This window comes from Platalea leucorodia (assembly GCF_965183815.1).
Source record: "Platalea leucorodia genome assembly, chromosome: 5".
In the NCBI taxonomy this organism is placed as follows: Eukaryota; Metazoa; Chordata; class Aves; order Pelecaniformes; family Threskiornithidae; genus Platalea; species Platalea leucorodia.
The window spans coordinates 76935263-76957795 of record NC_138827.1 but is presented as its reverse complement, the minus strand read 5'-3'; the positions used below and the strand labels follow the sequence as shown (position 1 = coordinate 76957795).

At 42.9% G+C, this 22533-nt stretch overlaps 1 protein-coding gene across 19 annotated transcripts; it reads left to right on the top strand.

The window, feature by feature from the left end:
- The first annotated feature begins 334 nt into the window (after positions 1-334).
- HNRNPA3 (heterogeneous nuclear ribonucleoprotein A3) lies at positions 335-22299 on the top strand. 19 transcript variants are annotated; one of them, XR_014228367.1, is made up of 14 exons: positions 335-437; positions 4460-4572; positions 5075-5098; positions 9116-9238; positions 9329-9475; positions 9558-9768; positions 10014-10103; positions 10165-10272; positions 10362-10472; positions 11576-11722; positions 12997-13122; positions 13211-13282; positions 16343-16417; positions 19059-22299. XR_014228367.1 is itself a non-coding variant. In XM_082314015.1 (13 exons), exons 2-12 carry the CDS (start codon positions 4507-4509, stop codon positions 13261-13263), a joined length of 1203 nt encoding a protein of 400 aa, XP_082170141.1. In that variant the 5' UTR covers positions 335-437; positions 4460-4506; the 3' UTR covers positions 13264-13282; positions 16343-19027. The 19 variants fall into 19 exon arrangements, 17 of the variants coding, with proteins under 17 accessions (XP_082170141.1, XP_082170147.1, XP_082170143.1 ...); XR_014228368.1 differs by lacking the exon at positions 19059-22299 and adding an exon at positions 18720-19027; XM_082314015.1 differs by lacking the exon at positions 19059-22299 and having other exon boundaries at positions 5078-5098; positions 16343-19027.
- Positions 22300-22533: the final 234 nt, after the last annotated feature.

Sequence of the window (22533 nt, the reverse complement as noted above, 5' to 3'; positions counted from 1 at the left end):
TTCGTTTAGAAGGTCCTGGGCGCCTCAGGCATACCCTGATACTCCTGCAGAAGTCCTCTGTAAGCATCGCATTCCCTCCTTTCCTTTTCTTTTCTGTCCTACAAAGTATTTTAACCCGTCTGACCAACAGCCTCCCTCACGGCGGGTATTTCGATGGCTCCCTCTTCTCACAGGCAGCCGAGGTGCCGCCTCGCGAGCCGCGGGCAGCGCGGGGCTCCGGGCCCGCGCTGCGCAGCAGGCGGGGGCGGGCAGCCGCGGCGGGGGGAGGCGGCCGGCGGGCGGGCGGCCTTACGTGGCGCCGAGAGGCGGTGCCCGCCCGTGCGCACCAGTCACGGCTGCGCGCCGGCGCCGCCACCCCCACAGCGGTTAGTGCGCTAGGCCGGCTGCCGGCGTGGGACGGAGGAGGGCGGGAAGGCGCTTAACTGAAGGCTGGCACGGTTATATCTTATCTTCTCTCACCTCTCCCCCTCGACCCCCACCTTCCCTCGCTCCCTCCTTTGCCCCCCTCTCGGTGGGGAAGGGGCCGCTCGGCCCAGCGCGGCCCAGGGCTGGCGGCGCGGCGCGGCGGGCGCGCGGGCGGGAGGAAGGGGGGGAGGGGCGGCGGCGGGCGCCGAGAAGAAAGCGGTAACGGCCGCTGCGCGCGCGCGGCTGCTATCCCTCCCCTCCCCCTCCCGCCCCGTCGCGCGGTGCCCGCAGCCCGCCTTCCCACCACGTGACCCCTCCTCCGCCCTCCCCCTCCTCTTCCTCTCGGCTCCATATTGATACCGAAGGAGGCGAGTCTGGTCACAAAATGGAGGTAACGGCCCGCCGCGCGCGGGGAGCGGGACCCGCTAGGCGAAGCTGCGCCAGGGTGGAGGGGGAGGTGGAGCGGCCTCCCGCCCCCGCGGCAGCAGAGCTGCTGTAACTCTCCGCCGGAGCCCCGGGCGGGACGGGCTCGGAGCGCAGGGCGCGGCGGGCGGGGGGGGGGCACGTCGTGTTGCCCCTCGCGGTTCCCCCCGCCGTTCCCGCTGCCGCCCCGGAGCGGCCGCCGCCTCCTCGTAGCGTTTCTGCTGCGCTCCAGACTCGTTTTTCCCTGCGACATGGTGCGGCAGCCCGCAATGGCGGCCGCTGGCAGGAAGAGGGAGGGTGCGGGAGAGGCTGCGCTTCCGCCCTGCGGCCCCTCGGGCACAGCGACTGCGGCCGCCATTTCGCTGCGCTCCAGAGCGGGGGCGGGCGGGGGGAGAGGCCTGGCCCTCGGCTTGGGACAGGGCTGTGGGCAGCAGGGCCCTCCTCAGCTATCCTGGGGGACACCGAGACGCTTAGGCGCGTATGCGGGCGAGAGTGGGGAGAAGCAAGTCCCACACATGCGTGTGTCATTGTTCTGTCCTCCGTTGCCCCCCCATGTAAGCTACCCGGAGTAGCGCGCTGGGGATACTCTTTTCCCACTCACTTTCTTGGGAAGAGACTTTTAAAGCATTAAGGTCATTTAGTGCTGTGCTTCTCGCTGAGGAATGCTGGTACACGTTGCAGCATCTCCCTAGTATCTCTCACCCCTTTTCCGAGGGAAGTTAGCACGTGTAGCGAGCTTGTGCTGCCCGGGGAGGTGGGGGAAGGCATAGTGCAAAGCGCTCTCGGATAGTTTCCCATTTCCCTTTCTCCATTCCCCCAGCCACACATGCACAAGAGCCACGACATTCGGTGGCATCCCGCCATGATCCTGGTAGGCAACAGGAAGAAGCAGTCTTGCACAAACCTTGGTTCAAATTTTCCTTAATTTGAATGAAGTCGAGATCAAATGCACGCTGTGGCAATTATTCGCGCCCTACCCAGAGGGAAATACTGTCGTGATATCCCCCCTTGCTTTTCTTTCCCCTCCTCAAAACCTAATTTTTTTTGCTCAAGTATTGCAAGTAAAGTATGGTGAGCAAAAATGGTGCAGTTTTTTTTTTTTTTTTTCCCTTTATCTTGACCCCTTCATTAAAAGCTGAAACCTTAGAGAATTGAGAACAGAGAAACCAACAGGTCATGCTAGTTTTTGTTCGTACACTAAAAGCAGAGAAGAAACTGGATCCCTTGGCAAAACAGCTAAAAATAACTTTTCCATGTAAGCAATTGTCTTAGCTGCTTCAGGGTTGTTGAATAGTTTGACAACTGGGAGGGATGATGAGTTCAAAGCATTTGAACATGCTTCAGTGAAGCTTGGAAACCCGTCACATAAGTTATTAAGCTAATATCTTCTTGTTTTTTTCCCAGCAGACGTTCCTGTTGGCGTTGGGAATCAACTGCCAACACACTTAGAGCTGAAAATCTATTGTTCTGCTGCTTTAACTCTTAGGTTTGGCACAATATACTGTATGCACATTAGGTCCAACTTTCTTTAGCTATTTACAGAAAAGACCAATACATCTCCATAGTATTCTCTGAATGGACAGGTAAACTTCCATCTTTGGAATGTCTGTTTCGCCTCTGTTATCTTACTTTTTGTCTCTGTAAGAGATACAGTGGCATTATAAGTTCCTTTGAGTAATGAGACATCTCCTAGTGACTTTTTGCTCTTTATAACTAACAGATTTGTTCTGAGACTACTTTCAGTTCTGTAAAGTTGCAGTATACAACTGTTTCAGTGCTAGTTTAACTGAGCTGATAAAAATGTTCTGAATATTTTTATTTAGAGCTGAATATAGTATTTTGTTAATGTTAAGTATAAAAAAGGCTAATATTGACAGCTTTTTTTTAACAGCTTTCTATGAGGCAGAGTAGAATAGGGCTGAACAGGGCTGTGTTCCGCTTCAGCTGATGGTATGCATCAGCAAGGAGACAACTCTCTTTTGACCATGAGGCCATCATGGCAGAGACCATGCCTGAGAACTTTATGTTGGCCAGCATGGAGCCTCACTGGGGAAACCAGCAGGTGATAAAATGAGAAAGGGGTTGCATACTTTTAATCACTTAAAAACGTATTTAAATAGGCTTATCCCTTTCCTCCCTAACAATTCTCAAAGTTTTATGTTGCCATACAGCTACTTCTTTAAAAGCCCTTGAATTGTTAACGTTCTGTTTCATACCTTCCCGGTATGACTTAAGGAATTGAACAGCTCAGTTGAAACACTTAGTATCCTAATACCTCCTAAGTCAAACTGATGTTTGATTTAAAGGATTTCAAGAGCAGGTTTAACATTGTGTAGAGAGGAACTGAAGATAATACAAACACTTTGATGTTACTTATAAAACCTTTAAAACTGTTAATGCATTAAACTGTGGTACTCATGATTTCACAGTTGAGTTTAATTTGAAGCTGGATTTTAACATGGAATTATATTAAATAATAATTTTCACTCTGAATAACAGTACATACTGGTCATTAGTAGAGACCTGCCTGCCTTTCCCTGTGCAGTATTTGTGGGAATAAAACTTAAAAGAACCCCAAAACAACAAACCCAAAAAGCACAACCCAAACAAACAAAGAACCCACCAAAATATACACCTAATCTCGTAAATATCAGTGATTTTAATGCAGCACAAATGTAGTTTTACAGAAGCATCTCATTTAGTTGACAGTATTCTATTTCGGCTACTACAATAAAGCTTCAAGAAATGTCCAAGGTAGTAGCCAAAGATACTAGTACAGTGTAGTAAGACAGATAATGACCTCAGGAAACTTGAAATAATGGAGGCTAAAGGGAACGTGAATTTTTTTTGTTTGAATGTTTAGATATGGATTCATTCACTGAGCTTACCTTGTGCAATACTTGATTTTTGTAATGATACGTACATAACATTGTGAAAAGTTGGGCATGTACATAGAGAGTACAGGGAAGTAATCAAATACATCACTTGGAAGCAAAAGTAATGCAGATGACTAGTGCTACAGATTGCTGAGGGTCAAGTGTTAAAATTTCTGGTGTTGCAAGAATAGAATCAGTAAAGGATTCTCGCACTGGTGTTAGTGGAAAATATTTTTCAATACAGAACAGAAAACATTTAACACATCCTCTAGTGTTCCAGTTTTGTAGGCTGCTGGATCACTGATTACAATACATTACACATAAGATAATTATAATAAGCAGTAATTGCAAAATGTTAAATATTTTTGGATTTAAAATCTAGAGAAGTAGAATTTGATTTAGGTAGTGGGTTTGGGGTATCAAAGGTGGAATTTGCTTGCCCTGTACCGGTTGTATTCATGATAGTTATGTAAGACAGTAATCAACATAGGTTGTTTTCTACAGATTTTAGCTAGTTACTCCAACAGCTGTAAAAAGACGTTTACTAGGATAGCAGATGTTCCCTCTGCACCTCTTCTTAATTATGAGTAAAATAGTTTGAGGATTTTAACTGCCCTTTTAAATACTTACATTCTTTTCTACTTTCACCCCTCTCCCTTTTCCTCCTATAAAGCCACACCCGTGCGTTGCAGCCAGAGAAGGCCCTGCTTCACAGGAATTGGGGTAAGTACTGACTTATCCAACCTGTTTTCTAGGTTTCCTAGATCTAAAAGAAAGGCTGAGTTAAGAGTACCCTTCCAAAATGGCTGCTCTTAAGGAAGAGAGAGATGTGGAGGACTACAAGAGGAAAGGAAGACGATCCTCACAGGTGAGAGGATTGCTTTTTTTTTTTAATTAAAAAAGTAGCTTTAAGGGGTAAAGATTAAAAAAAAACCCACCTTAACCATTTCTATCTGATGTATGAATTCATAGCTTTTTTTCTACCTTCTTCATCCCCATTTTAGCAGAGTAACTTTAAATTGCTGTTTATTACTTACAATTTTAAGGGGTGGGGTGTTATGCATAGCGGGGAAATTTTGCTTTTCTAGTTTTCTGTTATAACAAAACTGATTAAATGTATGTTTGTGATTAAAGCAAGGTGTAATTATTTTTTTAAGAAATTCATGCATCCTCAGAGTATCAGCGGGAACTTGATTCTTTCCTATCTTCAAAGTCCTGTTTTTAGTGGGAATGAAGACAGGTTCTTTCTTTTTTTTTTTTTTTTTTTTTTTTTTTTTTTTTTTTTTTAAATAAAAATGGTTGCCTAATAGTCACTGCAAATGAAAGCGAGGCTGTACTAAGTAAAAATAACTGTTTTCTTTTGCTTCTAGCAGAAATACCGTAGACTGAATAAGGTGCGTAGTATAGAGAAGATGTTGGGGCTGTTCTGGGAGGATGGGAGCTAGTTACTTTGGGGCAGGGTGTGGAAGTGGGAGGGGGGGGAATAAAAAGTTTTGATGCCCTTCAGAAAATAAACTCAATTCTAAGATCAGCAAAGAGGGTATTAAATATGCTTATGTAGCTTATAAAGGAGACATTTTGTGATTGTTTATTTTATTTGTTTGCTTTCTAACATTACTTTTCCAGGGTGCCTGAATATTTTAGCTAGTTCAAACCAACTTTTTCTGGAATGATAACACTACTGCAATGTGGGAGGGCCTGTACAGTTGAATTAAGAACAAACCTTGTCCGAGTTGCATGTATCTGGTAGCGTGGTTATTTTGTATTGAAGTGCGGTGTGTAAAGTCCTTCTGGAAGGAATGTTGCAACCGTCCCACTGCTGTTGGACTTTGGATAGAATGTAACTCAGGTGGCTCGTTAGCTGGTTAATACGCTCTTGTAGTTGACAAAAGTAGGCTTGGCCAGGAATGTACTGAGAAGCTATTAAGTTTCTACAGAAAATGTTTCACAGCGAAAGTTGGTGAGGCCCCAGTTGCCTGTGAGCTTTCCCCTGTCAGACAGCAGTCTAGGGTTGGGCTGCCTGGGGGCCAGAGCAGTCTCATCTTGCGGGTTTAGCCGCAGATGAGCGTAGGTGCGGTGCCAGGCACTCTGGGGACGCTTGCTGGTGTTACAGAGGGAGGGTGCACGGGAGGGCTCCGCCTGAAAGCAGTGCCTTTAGAGAGAAGTACTGCAACTCCAAAAGGCTGATTATTCAAAACCCCTGCCGTGTGAAAGTTAAGTTTATAGCAAACGCAGAATAAAGGCAACATCTATCTGCAACAGCGTTGGCAAAAGGTCTTGGGATTTCTGTGAAGATTAGGTGTTTACAGCAATCCTGGGGGGGTTGGTGCCAGGTGCCATTTTTTCCTCCTCTCTTCTGAGAGAGGTGCAGTTAGGCTGTGCTGAGCCTTCGGGGTTTTGGGTGGGACCGTAGGAACCGGTAGTTGGATTTCGATCGAGAGAAAGGGTGAGCAGAGGGAACCAGATGCTGGGCAATGCCGGCCTCTCCCTGCCCTCCTCCTGGGCCGCCCTTGCCGGCCGGAGCTGTGCCCCCCCGCGCTGGCTCGGGCCGGGCGGCGGGGCGCTGCCGCGGCGCCACTGCGGCGCTGGGACGTGGCCGGTGGGGCGCGTGCGTTCCCGAGGCCCCGCCCCGCCGGCTCCATATTGAGGGTGGAGGAGAGGAGAGCGCTCACAAAATGGAGGCGGCCGGTGCTGCGTAGAGCTTTGGCTTGAGGGAGGAAGTCACTAGTCAGGGCTGGAAAGAAAGTTCCACGCCTCCTCAGAGCCTATTAATATGTTTGGGAAGTCCCTTTAACTGCTTGGGGGGGAAACAAAGCTTCTTGCTGGCTGCAGGCAAGCTGGGCATTCTTACCGCTATTCCCTGCCCCACCCCCCGCAAAGGAGTGCTGCAAAATGGCGTGCTGGCCCGCAGTATTGGCCGAGTGGGAGGGAGCCTGCTGATCCTGTTGAAGCAGTGTGGTAGTGACACTAGGGAGGAAGGGAGAGATGGGTTGTGTAAGGCTAGCTGCTCAGGAGAGGCTGCTGTTACAACTAGCTTGCAGCAGAAGTACTGAGAAACAACATCTTGTGTAATAGAGGACAGCACTCTGAAAACCCCAGAGAGGCTTATCCCCAGTGAGAACAAAATGCCTGAAAAAACCAACTAATTCCCAAAGAAAATGTTGCCTTTTATTTCTGTGGAGAGTTGCTATAACATAGGTGTGTCCTAAGGATAATTTCTCTCCGATAGAAGAGAGAAGTTGTAACAGTAAGTGTTTTTCCTCCCATATGAGAATGGCAGTTTATGTGCACATATAAAAATAAGCAGAAAAGGACTTCACTTTTCCTTTCAGGAGTGACCTGAAGAGTTCTGTGGTCATTCTTTTAAGGTAAAAGCAGTCTGAGTAGCTAACCGAAAATGCTGTAGCCTTGAGGGGTGTCAGAGAACTGTAAAAAGTCTGTCCAGTTTTTCCTTATGTAGGTTTTTGGTTTTGGAGAAGTCTAAACTCTGCACTTTCACATAATAGATTTCTTTTAATATGAGTAGGTGAGTCCGAAACGCTTAATGTTCCCAGCTTTAACATAACCTAGCTAAAAAATGAGTAGTGTCAGTAGATTAAAAAAAAGGCAATTACCAGCAGAAGACAATATTTCACTTAACCTAAAGCAGTTTCTATATACAGTAGGTGTGTCACCCTGTAAGATTTTAAGTTTACGTCCAGTTGGAAGGGAGATTTTTTTTTTTTATTATACTTCTGTAGTTCAGACCACTTGGACAACCATAGGAAAGCAGCTTTGCTTTGTAGTCAGAGGACCACTGATTGTCAGTCATTTATATAGTGTTCCTGTAGTAAAAAAGTTAGTGCCTTAAATAGAAAGTTGTTACAAGAATGCTGGAGCTCTTTCTCGTTAAGTTTAGCAGGTGTAAGAGCAGGGATCTACTTCCCAGCCAGCCTTTCATAATCTTACGCGTTGTTTCCTGTACTACAACCTGAACATTTATAAGCCAATGGTTTCCTAAAGCAGTATATAATTCAGAAATTCTCTTTTGCCATGTATTGCTTCACAATATCCATTGATCTTTAGGGTGGTTATGCTGCATTCAAAGGGACGTACACTTTTCTGACCAACCCTAGCACCACCACCCCCCCTTTATTTAAACTGTGCCAGAGGTTAAAGCACTTCACCTTCAGGTTTGAAGCAAGACATCTACATGTAGAAGTCTAGCTGGTTTTATGTAGTTCAGCTCTCAGGCTAATGCTGCGTCTAGGCTAACGCACTGCAGCAGAAACAGTGAAGCCTGTTACGCACTCATGCTGCAGAATTGAAGTCGTGCAGCATAGCTAGCCAGCACCTTGTGGAGTGTTTTACATGCTCAAAAGAACCAGCTTGCTAAATAAGATTTTAATCTGGTTGCTTTTTGTAAGACTTCCCTGTCTTGGGGATGGGAGAAAGTTGTAAAATAATTTTTCATAAACTCCTGTCAATGTATGGGGATATGCCATGCCTAACTGAAAAAAAAATGATGCAACACTGAAAGAGAGCAGAAACATTAATGCACACGTAAGCCCACTTTAATCATGCTATAGAAAACTGGGCTCTGAAAATTTGCACACTTTAAAATGTGACTAGTCATACATAGGTGATATTGTCAAGAGCTTCAGTTAAACTTGTTTGTTTTACAATGCTTGTTAAGGTACCACTCTTATTCCAGTAGTTGTACCCACTACTGGTCATTGAGTAGTCATTATTCAAGACATTTTTTTATCTGTAAGGCATAAGTCCATGTTGATTCACATTTAAGAGGTATTTCCCATAACACTGAAAACCACATAGGTACTTCTACGGTCTTGCTTGCATGGACTCAACTTCCAAAATTATCTGAGTACAAAACTTACAATTTTAAGGATATAAGAGTTGGTAAATTCCTTCAAAATGCATAAAAATAACCTTTCAAAATGGATATCCCAAAAGATGAGACACTCAATTTGGACAATAACCTTTTTTTCTTGTACACTGTATTCTTAAATTTTTTATAGGTCCTCATGATTATGCTTCATAAAGTGTTAGGACTTCCCTTTATCTAGCAGTGCTTCATTGCTAATCCCTACAGAGCAATATGCAACTCGAACATAAGATAGGCACAGAATGAATGCACTTCCAGGGGGGTGGGGAGCAACCAAATTATTTAGTATATTGAAATCTCTCTACTGTTGTTTGCATTTGAGCACTCTTAAGTTGTTAGTTAGTTAGTGTTTTAATTAAAATCACACCTCATTAAGTGTTTACTATGCTGCTGTCTAAACCCATTAGAAGTCATTGTTTTTACGTAAATGTATTCCACCTATTTGTAGTTATAATTTTAGTAATTCTGTGAAATTTTAACCCTGTGGTTTGTATTCAAAATACGTTTTTGATTTTTTATTTTGTAGGGCCATGAGCCAAAGGAGCCGGAGCAGTTGAGAAAGCTGTTCATTGGAGGTCTGAGCTTTGAAACAACAGATGATAGCTTGAGAGAGCACTTTGAAAAATGGGGCACACTCACGGACTGCGTGGTAAAGTGTCAGATATTAGTTTACGCTTTTGAAAGGTTATAGGTACTTAATTTAGTGCAGAAATGCAGAATACCCCCTATGTTTTTGCAGGTGATGAGAGACCCACAAACAAAACGTTCCAGAGGCTTCGGCTTTGTGACTTACTCTTGCGTGGAGGAGGTGGATGCTGCCATGAGTGCTCGACCGCATAAGGTTGATGGACGCGTGGTTGAACCAAAGAGAGCAGTTTCGAGGGAGGTAAGTTAGTGTTTCTGTTAACCTTATTTCCTAACCGTTACCTAATAATTTAAAACACTGAATGTCATTTTTGGTGTTGTAGGATTCTGTAAAGCCTGGGGCACATCTCACAGTAAAGAAAATATTTGTTGGTGGAATTAAAGAAGATACAGAAGAATATAATTTAAGGGAGTACTTTGAAAAATATGGCAAGATTGAAACCATAGAAGTCATGGAAGACAGGCAAAGCGGAAAGAAAAGAGGCTTCGCTTTTGTAACTTTTGATGATCATGATACAGTTGATAAAATTGTTGGTATGTAACTCTTTAGTGAGAAGTGACTTACGGGACAAAAGTGTAACATTGAATTTCAGAACAGCAGTGTGTGGAATGTAAGATGTTGGCATAATCAACTGCTTGTCTATTGTAAGAGATGGGTTAGATTTAATTTTCCTTTTAAAGTGTGGTCATGCCTTACAGTAGCTTTCTATGAGAGTTTTACAGCATATTGCTTTCAATGATTTGATTTTCTAACTCTCCTATTTCACAATTTTCTCTAGTTCAGAAATATCATACTATAAATGGACATAACTGTGAAGTGAAAAAAGCACTCTCAAAACAAGAGATGCAGACTGCTAGCTCTCAGAGAGGTGAGTTTGGAGTTGTGCATAGTTATTTTATGTAACTGGTTTTCAATTAATGTAATTTAAGTAAAACATTTTGTAGGTCGTGGCGGTGGCTCAGGCAACTTCATGGGTCGTGGAAACTTCGGAGGCGGTGGAGGGAACTTTGGCCGAGGAGGAAACTTTGGTGGAAGAGGTAAATGACTGGAATGTCTATGTAGAATGGGATTTCTGGTTTTTTATTTCCTGTGTCAGTTGGCTTAAACACTTACCACGTGTGTTCAGGAAAACATTCTCGTCTGTTTTGTGTTCCAGGAGGCTATGGGGGTGGTGGTGGCGGTGGTGGGAGCAGAGGAAGCTTTGGGGGTGGTGACGGATACAATGGATTTGGTGATGGTAAGTGTATTGTTCACTCCTCCCCCCCCCCCCCCCCCAACGTTATATCCAGCTGTAAATCTTGCCTTCACCTTGGAAACCAAGTCTACTTTGGTGGTAATGTTTTCTACATTGTAGAGCTGTGAAGAGTTAAAGGTTTTTTGTTTTCCCCACAAAATGATGGGTGGAAAAAAAATACTCCTCTATATTTACCCTTTAAATAACATCATGTCATGAGGTCATGCAGCAGCTGTTCATAATTATTGAGAACTAAATGAAGATTGTCGTGGCAGTTGAGACAACCAAAACCGAATAAAGCAGTGACCAACTAACATACCAGAAATCTTTTCAATCAACTGTAAGACTTTTCATGGCTTAGTAGTATCTTTTTCATGATGAAGTTTGGATGAGTATCCAAAATGCATCTAAAGAGAACTGTGGAAATTACCAAATGGCTGTGGAAGTAGCATTTGGGCGGGGGGGATCTGAGGCAAGTAGCATGTAGTTACTTGTGTCCTGATTCTATAAGCAGATATATGTAGTGATGTTGAGTTCTTGGGAACTATTTCCCAGTTTGGAACTACTCCATCAAAATATCGGAGACCAGATCAGCATCTGGAATACTAAGTCTTTCAGATATGCTGTATGTGATTAGAAAAAAAGAACATCCAATAGCTTTGACACACATGTAGATAAAGCTGTAAGTCTACGTAAGAACTGTAAACCAGAATTCTTCTGAGGGTTTTGCCTTCTGAGTCATTTCAGTTCAGAGGAATAAAGAGGATGATACAGAGTACTGACAAAGCCATTTGTGTAAAGAGACAGTTACCACATGTAATGGGGGGTGGTGGTGGTAGCAGCATGTCTACTTATTTTTGTGAGCCAGCATGGACTTCTAAATATTGTCCTTCAAGGGTATATATAAACTAAGGAGTTTTTTTGTTTGGACTAAATAGTTCGGATAAATTACGCAACTGCAATGAATACAATACAGGGAAAACATTGTGGGACACTTTTATTTTTTGTTTTTGTTGTTGCATTGGGGGTTTGTTGTTGTTGTTAAATGGACCTTTTCTTACCAATATTTAGCTTTGGTGTGTTTAGTATGACTCTTTTATTCAAAGGTGGCAACTATGGAGGTGGTCCTGGCTATGGCAGCAGAGGAGGTTATGGTGGTGGTGGAGGACCAGGATATGGAAACCCAGGCGGTGGATATGGAGGTGGAGGAGGAGGATATGATGGCTACAATGAAGGAGGAAATTTTGGTGGTGGTAAGATGCCAGCTTTAATTAGATACCTAGGTTTTTTAGGCAGGTCTGAATTGTACAATGCCTGAAGTATGATACTGCATAAAATGAGTTGTTCAGTTAGGTCTTAATGCAGAATGCTGTGTTACATAAGCAAAGTTCTTTTTCCCTCTGGGTCAGCTTTGATACACTACAACATTGTTTTGCCTGGAACTTACTTTTCAAAAAGCAGCAGCTATAAATCTGTGTGTGGAGGTAGAGTATGAGAATTTTTAAACTTTTGACCGTTTGAAGTACGCTGTTGCTACCAGGTACCAGTTCGCATCATGTAGATCACATCCTCCTTGGTGAGGAATGTGCATCTAAGTTTCTATAAGCTTTTTTTATTGTTCGCCTGTGAAATGAGCTACTCAAGTTACTTTTATAAAAGCAGTTCTTTTGCCAGTTACGCATTCTAATTAGACTAACTGGAAATCGCATAATTATAATACTCTTTTACAGCCTTAACTAGTGTAAACCCTTGATGAGTGCATTTAAAATCTATGTTACTATCTAACCAAAATACATCTAGCTACGTCCTGTTGCATGATCAGTTTAGCCATGTTTTACGTGGTCAGTATTAATTTCCCTGCAGGGATTTCTGAACAATAAGGTTAATTTTTAAATCTGGGGTGACTTCTGTGGAGGTCTTTAATGATAGACAGGATGTTTCTGGTAAGGGTATCCCACAAATACAAAACCAGCTTAGGTTCTTTACTAGAATTGTTGGAGAAGGAGCAGTAAGAACTTGGAAGGACTAATGCAAGTTTGGGGAGTTAAGCCGCAAAATCTGCTGCATACTTTTTTATACCCTCTGATGTGTACGTGCAGCATGATCGTTCCAGTTCTATCACTTTTTAGAGCAAAAAAATGGTATGTAGTTTACATTGTTGTGATACATGCAAAGTGTTGGGTAGTGGAAGAATGGTGGTGAAACTCATGTATTCTTCTGAGTTTGGAGGCCTTAAATTTGGCCTGTTGTGTTAACTTCAAATTGCCTACTCAAAACTGTGTCAGTTTTCTAATATAGCATGATGTTTTTCCACTTCAATGGAATACCAGTTTCTAATCTTCAAAATGCTAAGGGTCTTCTGTCATTTGTACATTGTGAGTAGAGGTAGCATGCAAAGTGCTTGCAATTCTACTTTAAATTGTTTTAAACGGTTACAATTTACATTTACATCGGATGTCATAATTAGGCAAGCTTCATGTCCTAAGTGTTGAACAAAAGTGGCTTTATAAATCTGCATTCGTTTCAGGTAATTATGGTGGAAGTGGAAACTATAATGATTTTGGCAATTACAGTGGACAACAGCAGTCTAACTATGGTCCCATGAAAGGTGGTGGCAGCTTTGGTGGCAGAAGTTCAGGCAGTCCCTATGGTGGTAAATATGATTTTGTACAGAAAATATTTTTTCTTGTTTAAAATTTCTTGTTATTCTTGTATTTCAATGTACACCCTATTTTTTGTAGGTGGTTATGGATCTGGAAGTGGAAGTGGGGGCTATGGTGGTAGAAGATTCTAAAAATGCTACCAGAAAAAGGGTAGGTGTAATGCATATTTATAATGATGATTAATAATGTACAACTGTTCACTGAGAGTAATAATTTTCTTATCCTGTATTCAACAGGCTACAGTTCTTAGCAGGAGAGAGAGCGAGGAGTTGTCAGGAAAGCTGCAGGTTACTTTGAGACAGTCGTCCCAAATGCATTAGAGGAACTGTAAAATCTGCCACAGAAGGAGCGATGATCCATAGTCAGAAAAGTTACTGCAGCTTAAACAGGAAACCCTTCTTGTTCAGGACTGTCATAGCCACAGTTTGCAAAAAGTGCAGCTATTGATTAATGCAATGTAGTGTCGATTAGATGTACATTCCTGAGGTCTTTATCTGTTGTAGCTTTGTCTTTCTTTTTTCTTTTTATTTTCCCATTACATCAGGTATATTGCCCTGTAAATTGTGGTAGTGGTACCAGGAATAAACAAATTAAGGAATTTTTAACTTTTCAATATTTGTGTAGTTCAGTTTTTCCACATTTAGTACAGAGAACTCTATAACAGAAATAAAATGTAGTTTAGGGTGTTTCCTTGTTAGTTAATAGAGAGGATTAATGCATTTCTCAATTACTATTTTGTATTAATTTAAAGTTAACAATAGAAACACCTATTGATTTGCAGTCTTAAGGGGTCTAGTCTCAGTGTATATATGTAACTGTCATTGACATGAGTTACATAGGCATACAGAGGGAAAACATCTGTATGTTGCATTATAGTTTGTTTAGATGTATAACTAGGATTGAGTTACTCAAATTAGTGTTTGTGAATTATAGAACTAAGCTTTACCTTAATGAAAATTTCAAATTACTTTTTGGTTTGTGCATATTTTTTTAATTTGTAGTTCTGTATTAGTACTAGCGCTTCAAGAAAATAAGGCATGATAAATATTTTAACAAGACCAACTTTAGACCCATTAAAGCTGTCTCCCGTCTCATTTGAGATGTATAAGGGATAACTGCAGTTGCTTAAGTCTTGGGTGAAGAGAAAAAGAAACTTGCTTTTTACCTTTATATTTACTGTAATTCCCGAGAAGTTAAGGTGGGGGGAATCAAGTGCCTGTTTCCTTGGGATATACAATGATTCTGTTTCAATAAAACTATACTTTGGGGAGGGTGGCTTGGGATTTTCATCCCCTTCCTTTGTCCCCATTTCCCTCCCCCTCGCACCAGACTGCACTGTTTCGATTGAATGAGGCGTCATAGTGAGAGTAATAGGTATGTTCCTCCATAACTTAATGGCTATATACTTTCTTGCATGCACCCTAGGCAATTTTCTGGACACATTCTTCTGACTGGGAGCCAAGGGTAGCGCAGGTGTAATCACTGACAGTCCCAGGTAATGCGTTCCAAAAGCCCGTTCACGAGGGGCTCTAAGTAGTATAGTTCTCAAGCTTTTCCCCTTGCGAACGTCTACGCCCAGCTAAGAGCTCGAAGAGAAAGCAGAACACCATCTAGTTGGATTGTCCTGACTAGAAACACTTCCCACGATGTAGAATGGTACAGTCTTGAGTGTCCACAGCTAGAACGATAGTGTGTTGCAATTTGGTTTGATGCACTGGAGTAGCAAATCTTATCAGCACATATGGCTAGAAATGGTACTCAATTCTCACTTCTGACCCCCAAATCAAGGCGCTACAGTCTGTCCTTTTCTCAGCTGATGCGAATTCTCTCTCGACTATTGCCAGGACAGTGCTTTCTGTCAATTCAGACTCAGAAGAGTAGGGACCCAGTCAATAGAAGAAATACTCAGACACTTGGCAATATGGTATTGGAATTATTCACACCTGTTTCGCTTCTGGGTCAATGTGCAGTATAAGGTAAATGCGATTCCAGTGTAGGAATGAACCTGCAAAGATGTATGAAATGGCTCAAGGCATAATCAGTCATATTAATAATGAATTATAATTTTAAGAAGTAGTAGAAAAATGAGTGTGTTGTTTGAAAAAAAAAATTAAACAATGTTATTTAAACACTGTTATTGGAGTGTATTTAGACTGCAGTACACTAAAACAAGGATCTGGTGTCAAGATGGTAGCCTCCAAACTGGATATCAAAGTCTGCTTATTCTTTTCTGTGGAGTTTTAAAATATCTCTAAAGCAAGAATTGGTGATCTAGTGAACGCTTCTGTTGTTGTACATATTAATTTGGGCTTGGGGCGGGGGGGAGGCTGTATTTCAATAAAGGCATTTTTTAAACAACCCATTTGGAGTTTGAAAACGTTGCAAACTAAACCACAACTCACTAGGGAGTGAGCCACCTAACTACCGACTTGCTTTGTACGTTACTACGCCTAGAAGATGTGTAGAGTTGTACCCGGGGCCTGCATCTGATTGCAGGGACAACTGGAGGATGGGGTTGATGTCCCTTCTGACAATTGATCTGGTATTTCTAAATTTTTTTAGAATGTATTGACAGTGTTCTTTTTAACAGGGCCTCTTGTAGCTGTACTGTGACAACAATGTTAACTTTGAAAAATAGTGTCATAATAAACTTTATGAACAAGATCTGTATGCAACCTTTTAAGAGATGGATGTAAGTGACGGCTTTGTAGGTGGGTGGGGTAGCTTAGCTGTTGTTTGTGATGTGGGAAAGTGTAAGGACAGTGATTAACCAGCTTTAAAGAACCTAGGATGTACTTCTTTGATCCATACTTTGCTAAGGAGACTCATAAGACAGGACTTCAGCAGCCTATTGAGTATGGAGAAGTCAGCATAATTAAAGAATGACAAGGCAGCAGGAGCAACAGCTTCAACTTCCAGAAAAGTGAAGGCATAAGATACTGTGCTGATAGTGAGCAGCTTTCCAAAGGCTAGTTAAATCCGCTTATCACAGCTGAAATATCGGAAGAAAGTCTAGCAAGAGTTCTTCACCTTTTGGAACCTCCTTGAGTGATAGCTACTTGAGTTGACTCAAAATCAATAGGTCTAGCGTTTAGACCTGAAAGGAAGGGCAATGAGCATAGGTAAGGTTTGCCTTTAAAATTTTTCATGAATTAAAAAGAGTAGTGGGAGGTTTTTAAACAAGGTAAGAGTAATTTCTTTAATTTTCAGGTTGAATGAGAAGCTGCTGCTTGACAAAATGGGGAATGTCTTGCACATCCTCTTCAATTGAAGGTTTCTGACTGGGTAAGATTTGTAGCGTATAGTAAAACACTTGTTTAACGCTTATTTCCTTCTAGGCTTTCCTTTGCCAGCCTTTTATATCAAGGAAAGCCTTAAGTACTAAGGAGCAAGTATTCCAGCATACGCCATCCAGTGTTTCCTGCCCTGGATGAGGGTTGCTTGCTGGCATAATTGCTGTTCGAGAATCTTCTGTTCCTGGCAGGTACAAAATTGCTGCGTGTCTGAGATCAACAAGACAGAAATGATAAATGTTTTGACATGTGTGCTCGAGTTCCTGTGGGGAATGTACTGGGGGGCGGGGGGGGGCTGAGAAATTGTTCCTTGCCTTGTAATAGAAAGAGTCGCCTTACAGAAGCCCGGGAAGGTGAAGACACTGAAGCGGGTCGTCACGGTTCTCAGTCGCGTGGGGTAGACTGCTGCTGCACTCGTTCTGTAAAGGCACTTGGCACTGGTTAGAGCAGTGGTGTCCCCCCCCCCCAGTGCATTAATCTCGGCTTACCGGGCGGGTTGGTATTTGTCTGTCCAGGGCAGAGAGTTCCCTTCCAGGTCCTGGTGCTTGCAGGCAGGGTGGGTTAGCGGAGGCCACTACCGTCACGTGAGGCCCAGCTTTGAAAGCACAACCGCATTTCTACAGAGGAATGGCAACAAAAGAACTTTCCATGGGATCTGCTTTCGTGCACGTTGGTTCTTAACTCTTGGAACGTGTATTTCCTTTTCCGCATCTTCGATTGTTACAGGCCTGGGATATTTTTAACTCCTTTTACATAGTAGTCTAGTACCTATTTAAACTCGGCCATACATTTCTGAGTCTGCATTATTTTTGTGAAGTCAGTTTCTATTTTAGTGTTGGTTATGCTTCAGTTACTCAGAAAAATAAAGTCAAACGGAACCTATGCATTTCAGCTTAACCCAGGGCTTAGGCATGTTCACAGACTGATTCAAGTATTTAAACTTGTTACCTGCTGTCTGTAAACATCCAGAAAGCAAACTCTTGACCTTGTAATGTACGGTTAAAAGTTGAAAGTAATTTACAATGGCAATGTTGCGATTTTCATATAATCAGGAGCTACTTAATGGAAATCTCACGCTGACCGTGTATATTTTTAAAAAAGGCTGACAACCGGTTTTGGTTAGCCACGGTGGAGCCGAAATTTCAAACTGCTGCAGTAGGGTCAGAGTCTGTCCTTGCTGCAGTACGCTAGACAGCTTGTTGCTGAGGTGGCGAGCTGGCTTGCGTGCACCTGGAGGTGGAAACCCTTTGCTTTTCCTCCGCTAGGCAGAGTTGCTCTTGTGAGCTCGCCTCGGCTTCTCTATGTAGCAACAGGACCATTGCTCAGTTGAGGGCAAATGCTTTTGTATTTGGCGGCAGGGGGAACAACTTTTTAACAGTAAAATCCTGAAAATGTTTTAACAAAAGTAAGTTTTAACAAAAACTCTTTCTAGTTTGCATCCCGTTACTAGGTCTATGTATAGAGCAGAGCTCTGCCTTTCCTTAACGTCAGAGGACTCTCCATGGCTGCAGACTTGCTCTGCGCTCTGCAGGGATCGTTTTGCACCACGTATACAACTAGATATTCACTGTTAGAATTATTTTCACACTTGCATTTCCAACACTCTTGTCAGACTAATTTGCTTAATTTCAGTTATTCATACCCCAATTTGTTCAGAAATAAACCTTGTCAAAGATAAACACGTCCTTAAGGAGTACTTGGTCAGGTGTATCTTTGTCCAAGAGGCACTTCCAAGAGTTAAGAATATTCTTTCCTGGCGAGGGTTTTCTATAGTGGCTGCTATTGAAAGCAGCAGCCGTAAATGGAGACGGAGGTGTAAAGTTAACGAAGCATTGGTCCCTAAGCTGCAGTTGTACGGAAGTTTATTTGATACCTAAACCTGTGCGTTGATCTAAAAGCAAATGGTACTTCCAGGTAGTAAAAATGGGTTTCCCCAAAAGGGGCCCAGGTCGATGGAGATGTGATAAAGTGTTTTGTTCTTATACAACACTGAAATGAAACACAGCATCTTAACTGTGCTATCCTTTAAATAGTTAAGGCGGGAAGGGGAATGCTCCTAGTCTTTCCAGCGTTGATTGCGTGATGTACTGACTTGCTGTCTTTGGTTCCTGTGTTTAAGACGTTAACGTGTTTTCATATACTGTCTCCACTGCGGTAGAATATTCACTGACTTATCACTCTGTGGTCTCTGACAAGTGTTTGTATCTTAAATTGTGTGGAGCATGAAAAATCTTGAGTATCGCTACAATGCAGCTATCTGATGGATGATTCTTTTTCTGCTGTGGGTGCTACAGGTTGACATCTCTATCTAAGATTAGCTTTTTCCTGAACTTAAGTAATCCAAGTATCTCCGTAGAAGAAAAATGGCCTTCATGTAGAAGATAATATCGCAAGATTGGAAACAGAATAATATGTTGTAATAACTGGCAAAGACTTCAAGAGCAATGGTGCTAGTGTGCCGAGATCTTAGAACTTGTGGTTAAACAAGTTTAAAAATAGCATGGAAATTAAAAATTCCAGTATAGTCCATAATGGATTGAAATGTGTTAAAATATTTCAATTTTGTATCAGAATAAAGTGTATATTGTCAAATGACTTACAATCTCAAATGCGTGGCCATCACCTTTTTTCAGTGCTGTGAGGAACACAAAGCGGTCTTAAGTTATTGCAACACGTTGTGAGTTACAAGATCGTCTTTCCAGCTCGGGACCGCAAGGCAGAAACCCTTGGTTGAGCCCAGCTCCTCAGCTTCGCTTCTACTAGCTTTCAAACTGAACGTGTTGATCAAGAAATGAACGGTCTCCAGGGGGAGACGCGTCGGTGTCTGAGGTCAGCGTTGCCATGCATTAGGCTGGGCAACGTCACTCTCAGGTTTGGGAACGTGCTCTGTACCGCAGTAATAATAAAATGAAGGATGGAGTTTGCAACCTGATGTTTTCACATACACCAAAATAATCTAACGTGGCGTGTTTTTTCCTTAATGATGTTGGGTGTTTCGACGGAAGTACAACATTCCCTGTGCTCGTGATATGAAAAATACTGGTTTAAACTGAAGGCAAGTTGTTGTGGTCCTTGTTACCTCAGACCGATGCTTTGCCTGGTGGAATTCAAACAAGGCTTCCGCATTAACTGCAGGTTTTCTGTTGTTGCTTTTCTTGGTAATGGAATGAGTGTCCCTGCGTTGGGTTTTAGACACGTGGGTGGCACAAATAGCGTGGCCCCTGCAAAGGCCGTAAGGGTGCCGTTTGCCTTTGGCTTTTGCGTTGGTGCTAAAATAAGGAACACATTGAAGAGGTTTACTGAAGTCTCTGTTTTATAGCCAATTTGTAATTAAAGTATTTATATTACAGCTAGAGAGAGCGTTTTCTCTGTCAGTCAGACATTTGATAGCCTAGTTAGTGGCGGGGGGAACCCAGGAGCTGTTCTTCAGGTTCTCCGTGCTTTGCCATCAGACCTGCCTGTGCATTAGAGCTCCTGTGTATCAGTGTTGACAGACTGTCGGGGCCGTAGCTGGGCGTGCTTCCTCCCTAGTGCTCCTGCTCTACAACTGCCATCCTTAAATACGGGTTAGATCCTCCGGCTTTACACGGCAGCAGTGCCACGCGTGCACCCAGGCCTGGCGAGCGGTAGGGGCGTTTTCCCTCCTAGGCAGCGCTGCTGGCAAAGTGAATGGAGGCACGTTTGAGCAACAGCAGCAAGAAAAATAGCCCTCCCTGCTGCAATATCTTTGATTTAGTTTAGCTGGTGCTTGGCTGCCCTGTCTAGAGCAAATAAACCTGCTTCATCCACCAGATCTGGCCTCTAGGTTTTCTATTGACCGTTTGCTCCAAAAGGAGGAGCGCTCTGGCACTGGAGCGTGTTGAGGGCAGCGCCGCGGGACGGACTGACAGACTGTTGCCAAGAACGAAGGTCAGTATAAACAAGGTAAGCAGCCTCAAAGTGCAAGCTGGGTCACCTGGATTTACGTTTCCCAGTGTCTTCTGCAAAAACACAGATGTTGCTACTTGATGTAACGGGCAGGGCTCCCGGCACTTCCAGGGGCGCTGGAGATCTGAGGCTACAGTTTTTTCCCGTGACTTTGGTGATCTGCTGCCTCGGGTACAGGCGTTTTGTGGGGCAGGACCTCACAGCAAGTAACACAGTAGGAGAGGCTGTGTCTGAAACTGTTACTTTTCTCTGGAACATCTGCCAGGCGCAGGTTTAGGTACCAGACTTTCTTCTCGTTGCGGCGCTTGGCCCTGACCCCTGCCTTTTCAAGAGGATATAGTTAATAGGATCACGGCTCCTGGCGTTACGCTGCCCTGGAGCAAAACCGCCTTCTTGGGGAAGCTAAGGTGGCTACAGCTCTGCTTTCCTGCCCCTGCTCTTCGGTCTGGTTAGCTCAGGTGGGACTGCAGACGGACAGAGACGGGGAGAGAGAGTTTGCACCAGGTACCAGAGAGGCCTCTGCCATTCAGAACTGGTAAATGAGTTAACAGGAAGATGAATGACGAGGTGACAAAGATTGGAAATAAAAAATTATTTGGGGTAATAAAAACAAAAGCTGATTGTGAAGAGTTGCACTGATAGTACTGTAACCAGCTGGACAATAAAATAGCATCTGAAATTCTGTGCGTACGGGGAAAACCAAAACCAGTACCTACGTAATCATGGGCTCCAAGCTAGTTAACGCCATTCAGGTGAGAGGGCTTGGAGTCCCTGGGGAGCTGTACGACAGCAGCAAACAGCAGAGAACAGTCAAAACCTGGAGACGCCACAGCACCCTGCGTAGAACATCATCTCTCAGAACGACGGCTTTCTGTAGTTCCCCTTTGCGCCTTTTTTTTTTTTTTGAGGATGCTCAGAGGGTCCATAAAAAGTGATAAGAGTCTGGAACTGGGATTAGGATAATCTAAAATTGTTCCTTTGGCTTTCATGGCCGGCCATGAGAGGAGATGCCTTCTGCCAGATATGCAACTCCAGCACAGTTAAAAAGTTTGGGAAATAAAAATCTCAAGACCGAATTCACCAACAACCGCATCATTCTATTTAGCATTACTCTAACTTTGTGAATAGTGAGCTAAGAGAAGGCTGGTTTCCTAATCTGATGTCCCTCTTTAAACCCTTTTCCCTACAGCATTATTAAACAATCTTTGCGGGTCCTACTCTACCTTTTTTTGGTATCTCCAGTTCCTTCTTTTAAAAAAACGTACCATAAGGTCTTGCAAAACAGCTTGGTGTTTATTGTACTAAATGAAGTTATATTGTATTGTAATAGACCAACTATTCCTAAAATGATATAAAGCATCAGTGGCAGAAAAAACATTTCAGATTTAATGTGCCGTTTAAAGTTTCACAGGGAAGATGAAAGATGATGATACGGTTTTTAATGTTCAGATCAATAGGTGTATTTCAAATTACAAATTATGCATTTTCTGTATTCAAACAATCCACAATGATCAAGTACAATAAATCCATTTGAAGAGTAAACAAACCAACGCTATTTATTTGCCCAATTTTTATTCTCTTATAAATCATAACTTAAACTCCACACTGCTTTTCAGCTAATTGAGCACAGCTCCAAGCAGCGCCGTCGGCTGGCAGTTAGCACGCCTTCTGCCACAAGCGCCGCAGCAACAGCAGCGACAACCGATGCTCGCTGCGCAGAGACAGGCGCTGCGTTTCTAGCACAATTACTCAAAAGCGTACAGAGTTTTTAGTTCGAAAAATGCGTAATGCTGACAATGTCTTAACTAACATATTTTAAACGCCTTTGGAGGAAAGATCTCATCGTTAATTTAAGTAGTGTTCAAAGAGCAAAACAAAAATTATGTAAACTTAGCATAGACTTGAAACTTAACTGTGTTATACAGTCCTTCCAAACGGCTGTTAAAATTACGCTGAACAAAGCGTTGGTAATGCTGACAGTGCTGTGTGATACATCTCTGGTTATGTAGCGTATTTGTTCCATGAAGCCTTAGCCAGGGAAAGCTAGTGAGGATTTCCCTTCTTTAGGGAAATAAATGTGGATGAAGTAGAGTTAAAACAAAAGTTTAATGAACGGATAAATCAAATCAAACACTAGGTATCAACTTTTATACTAAATTAAAACAATATATTAAATATCAA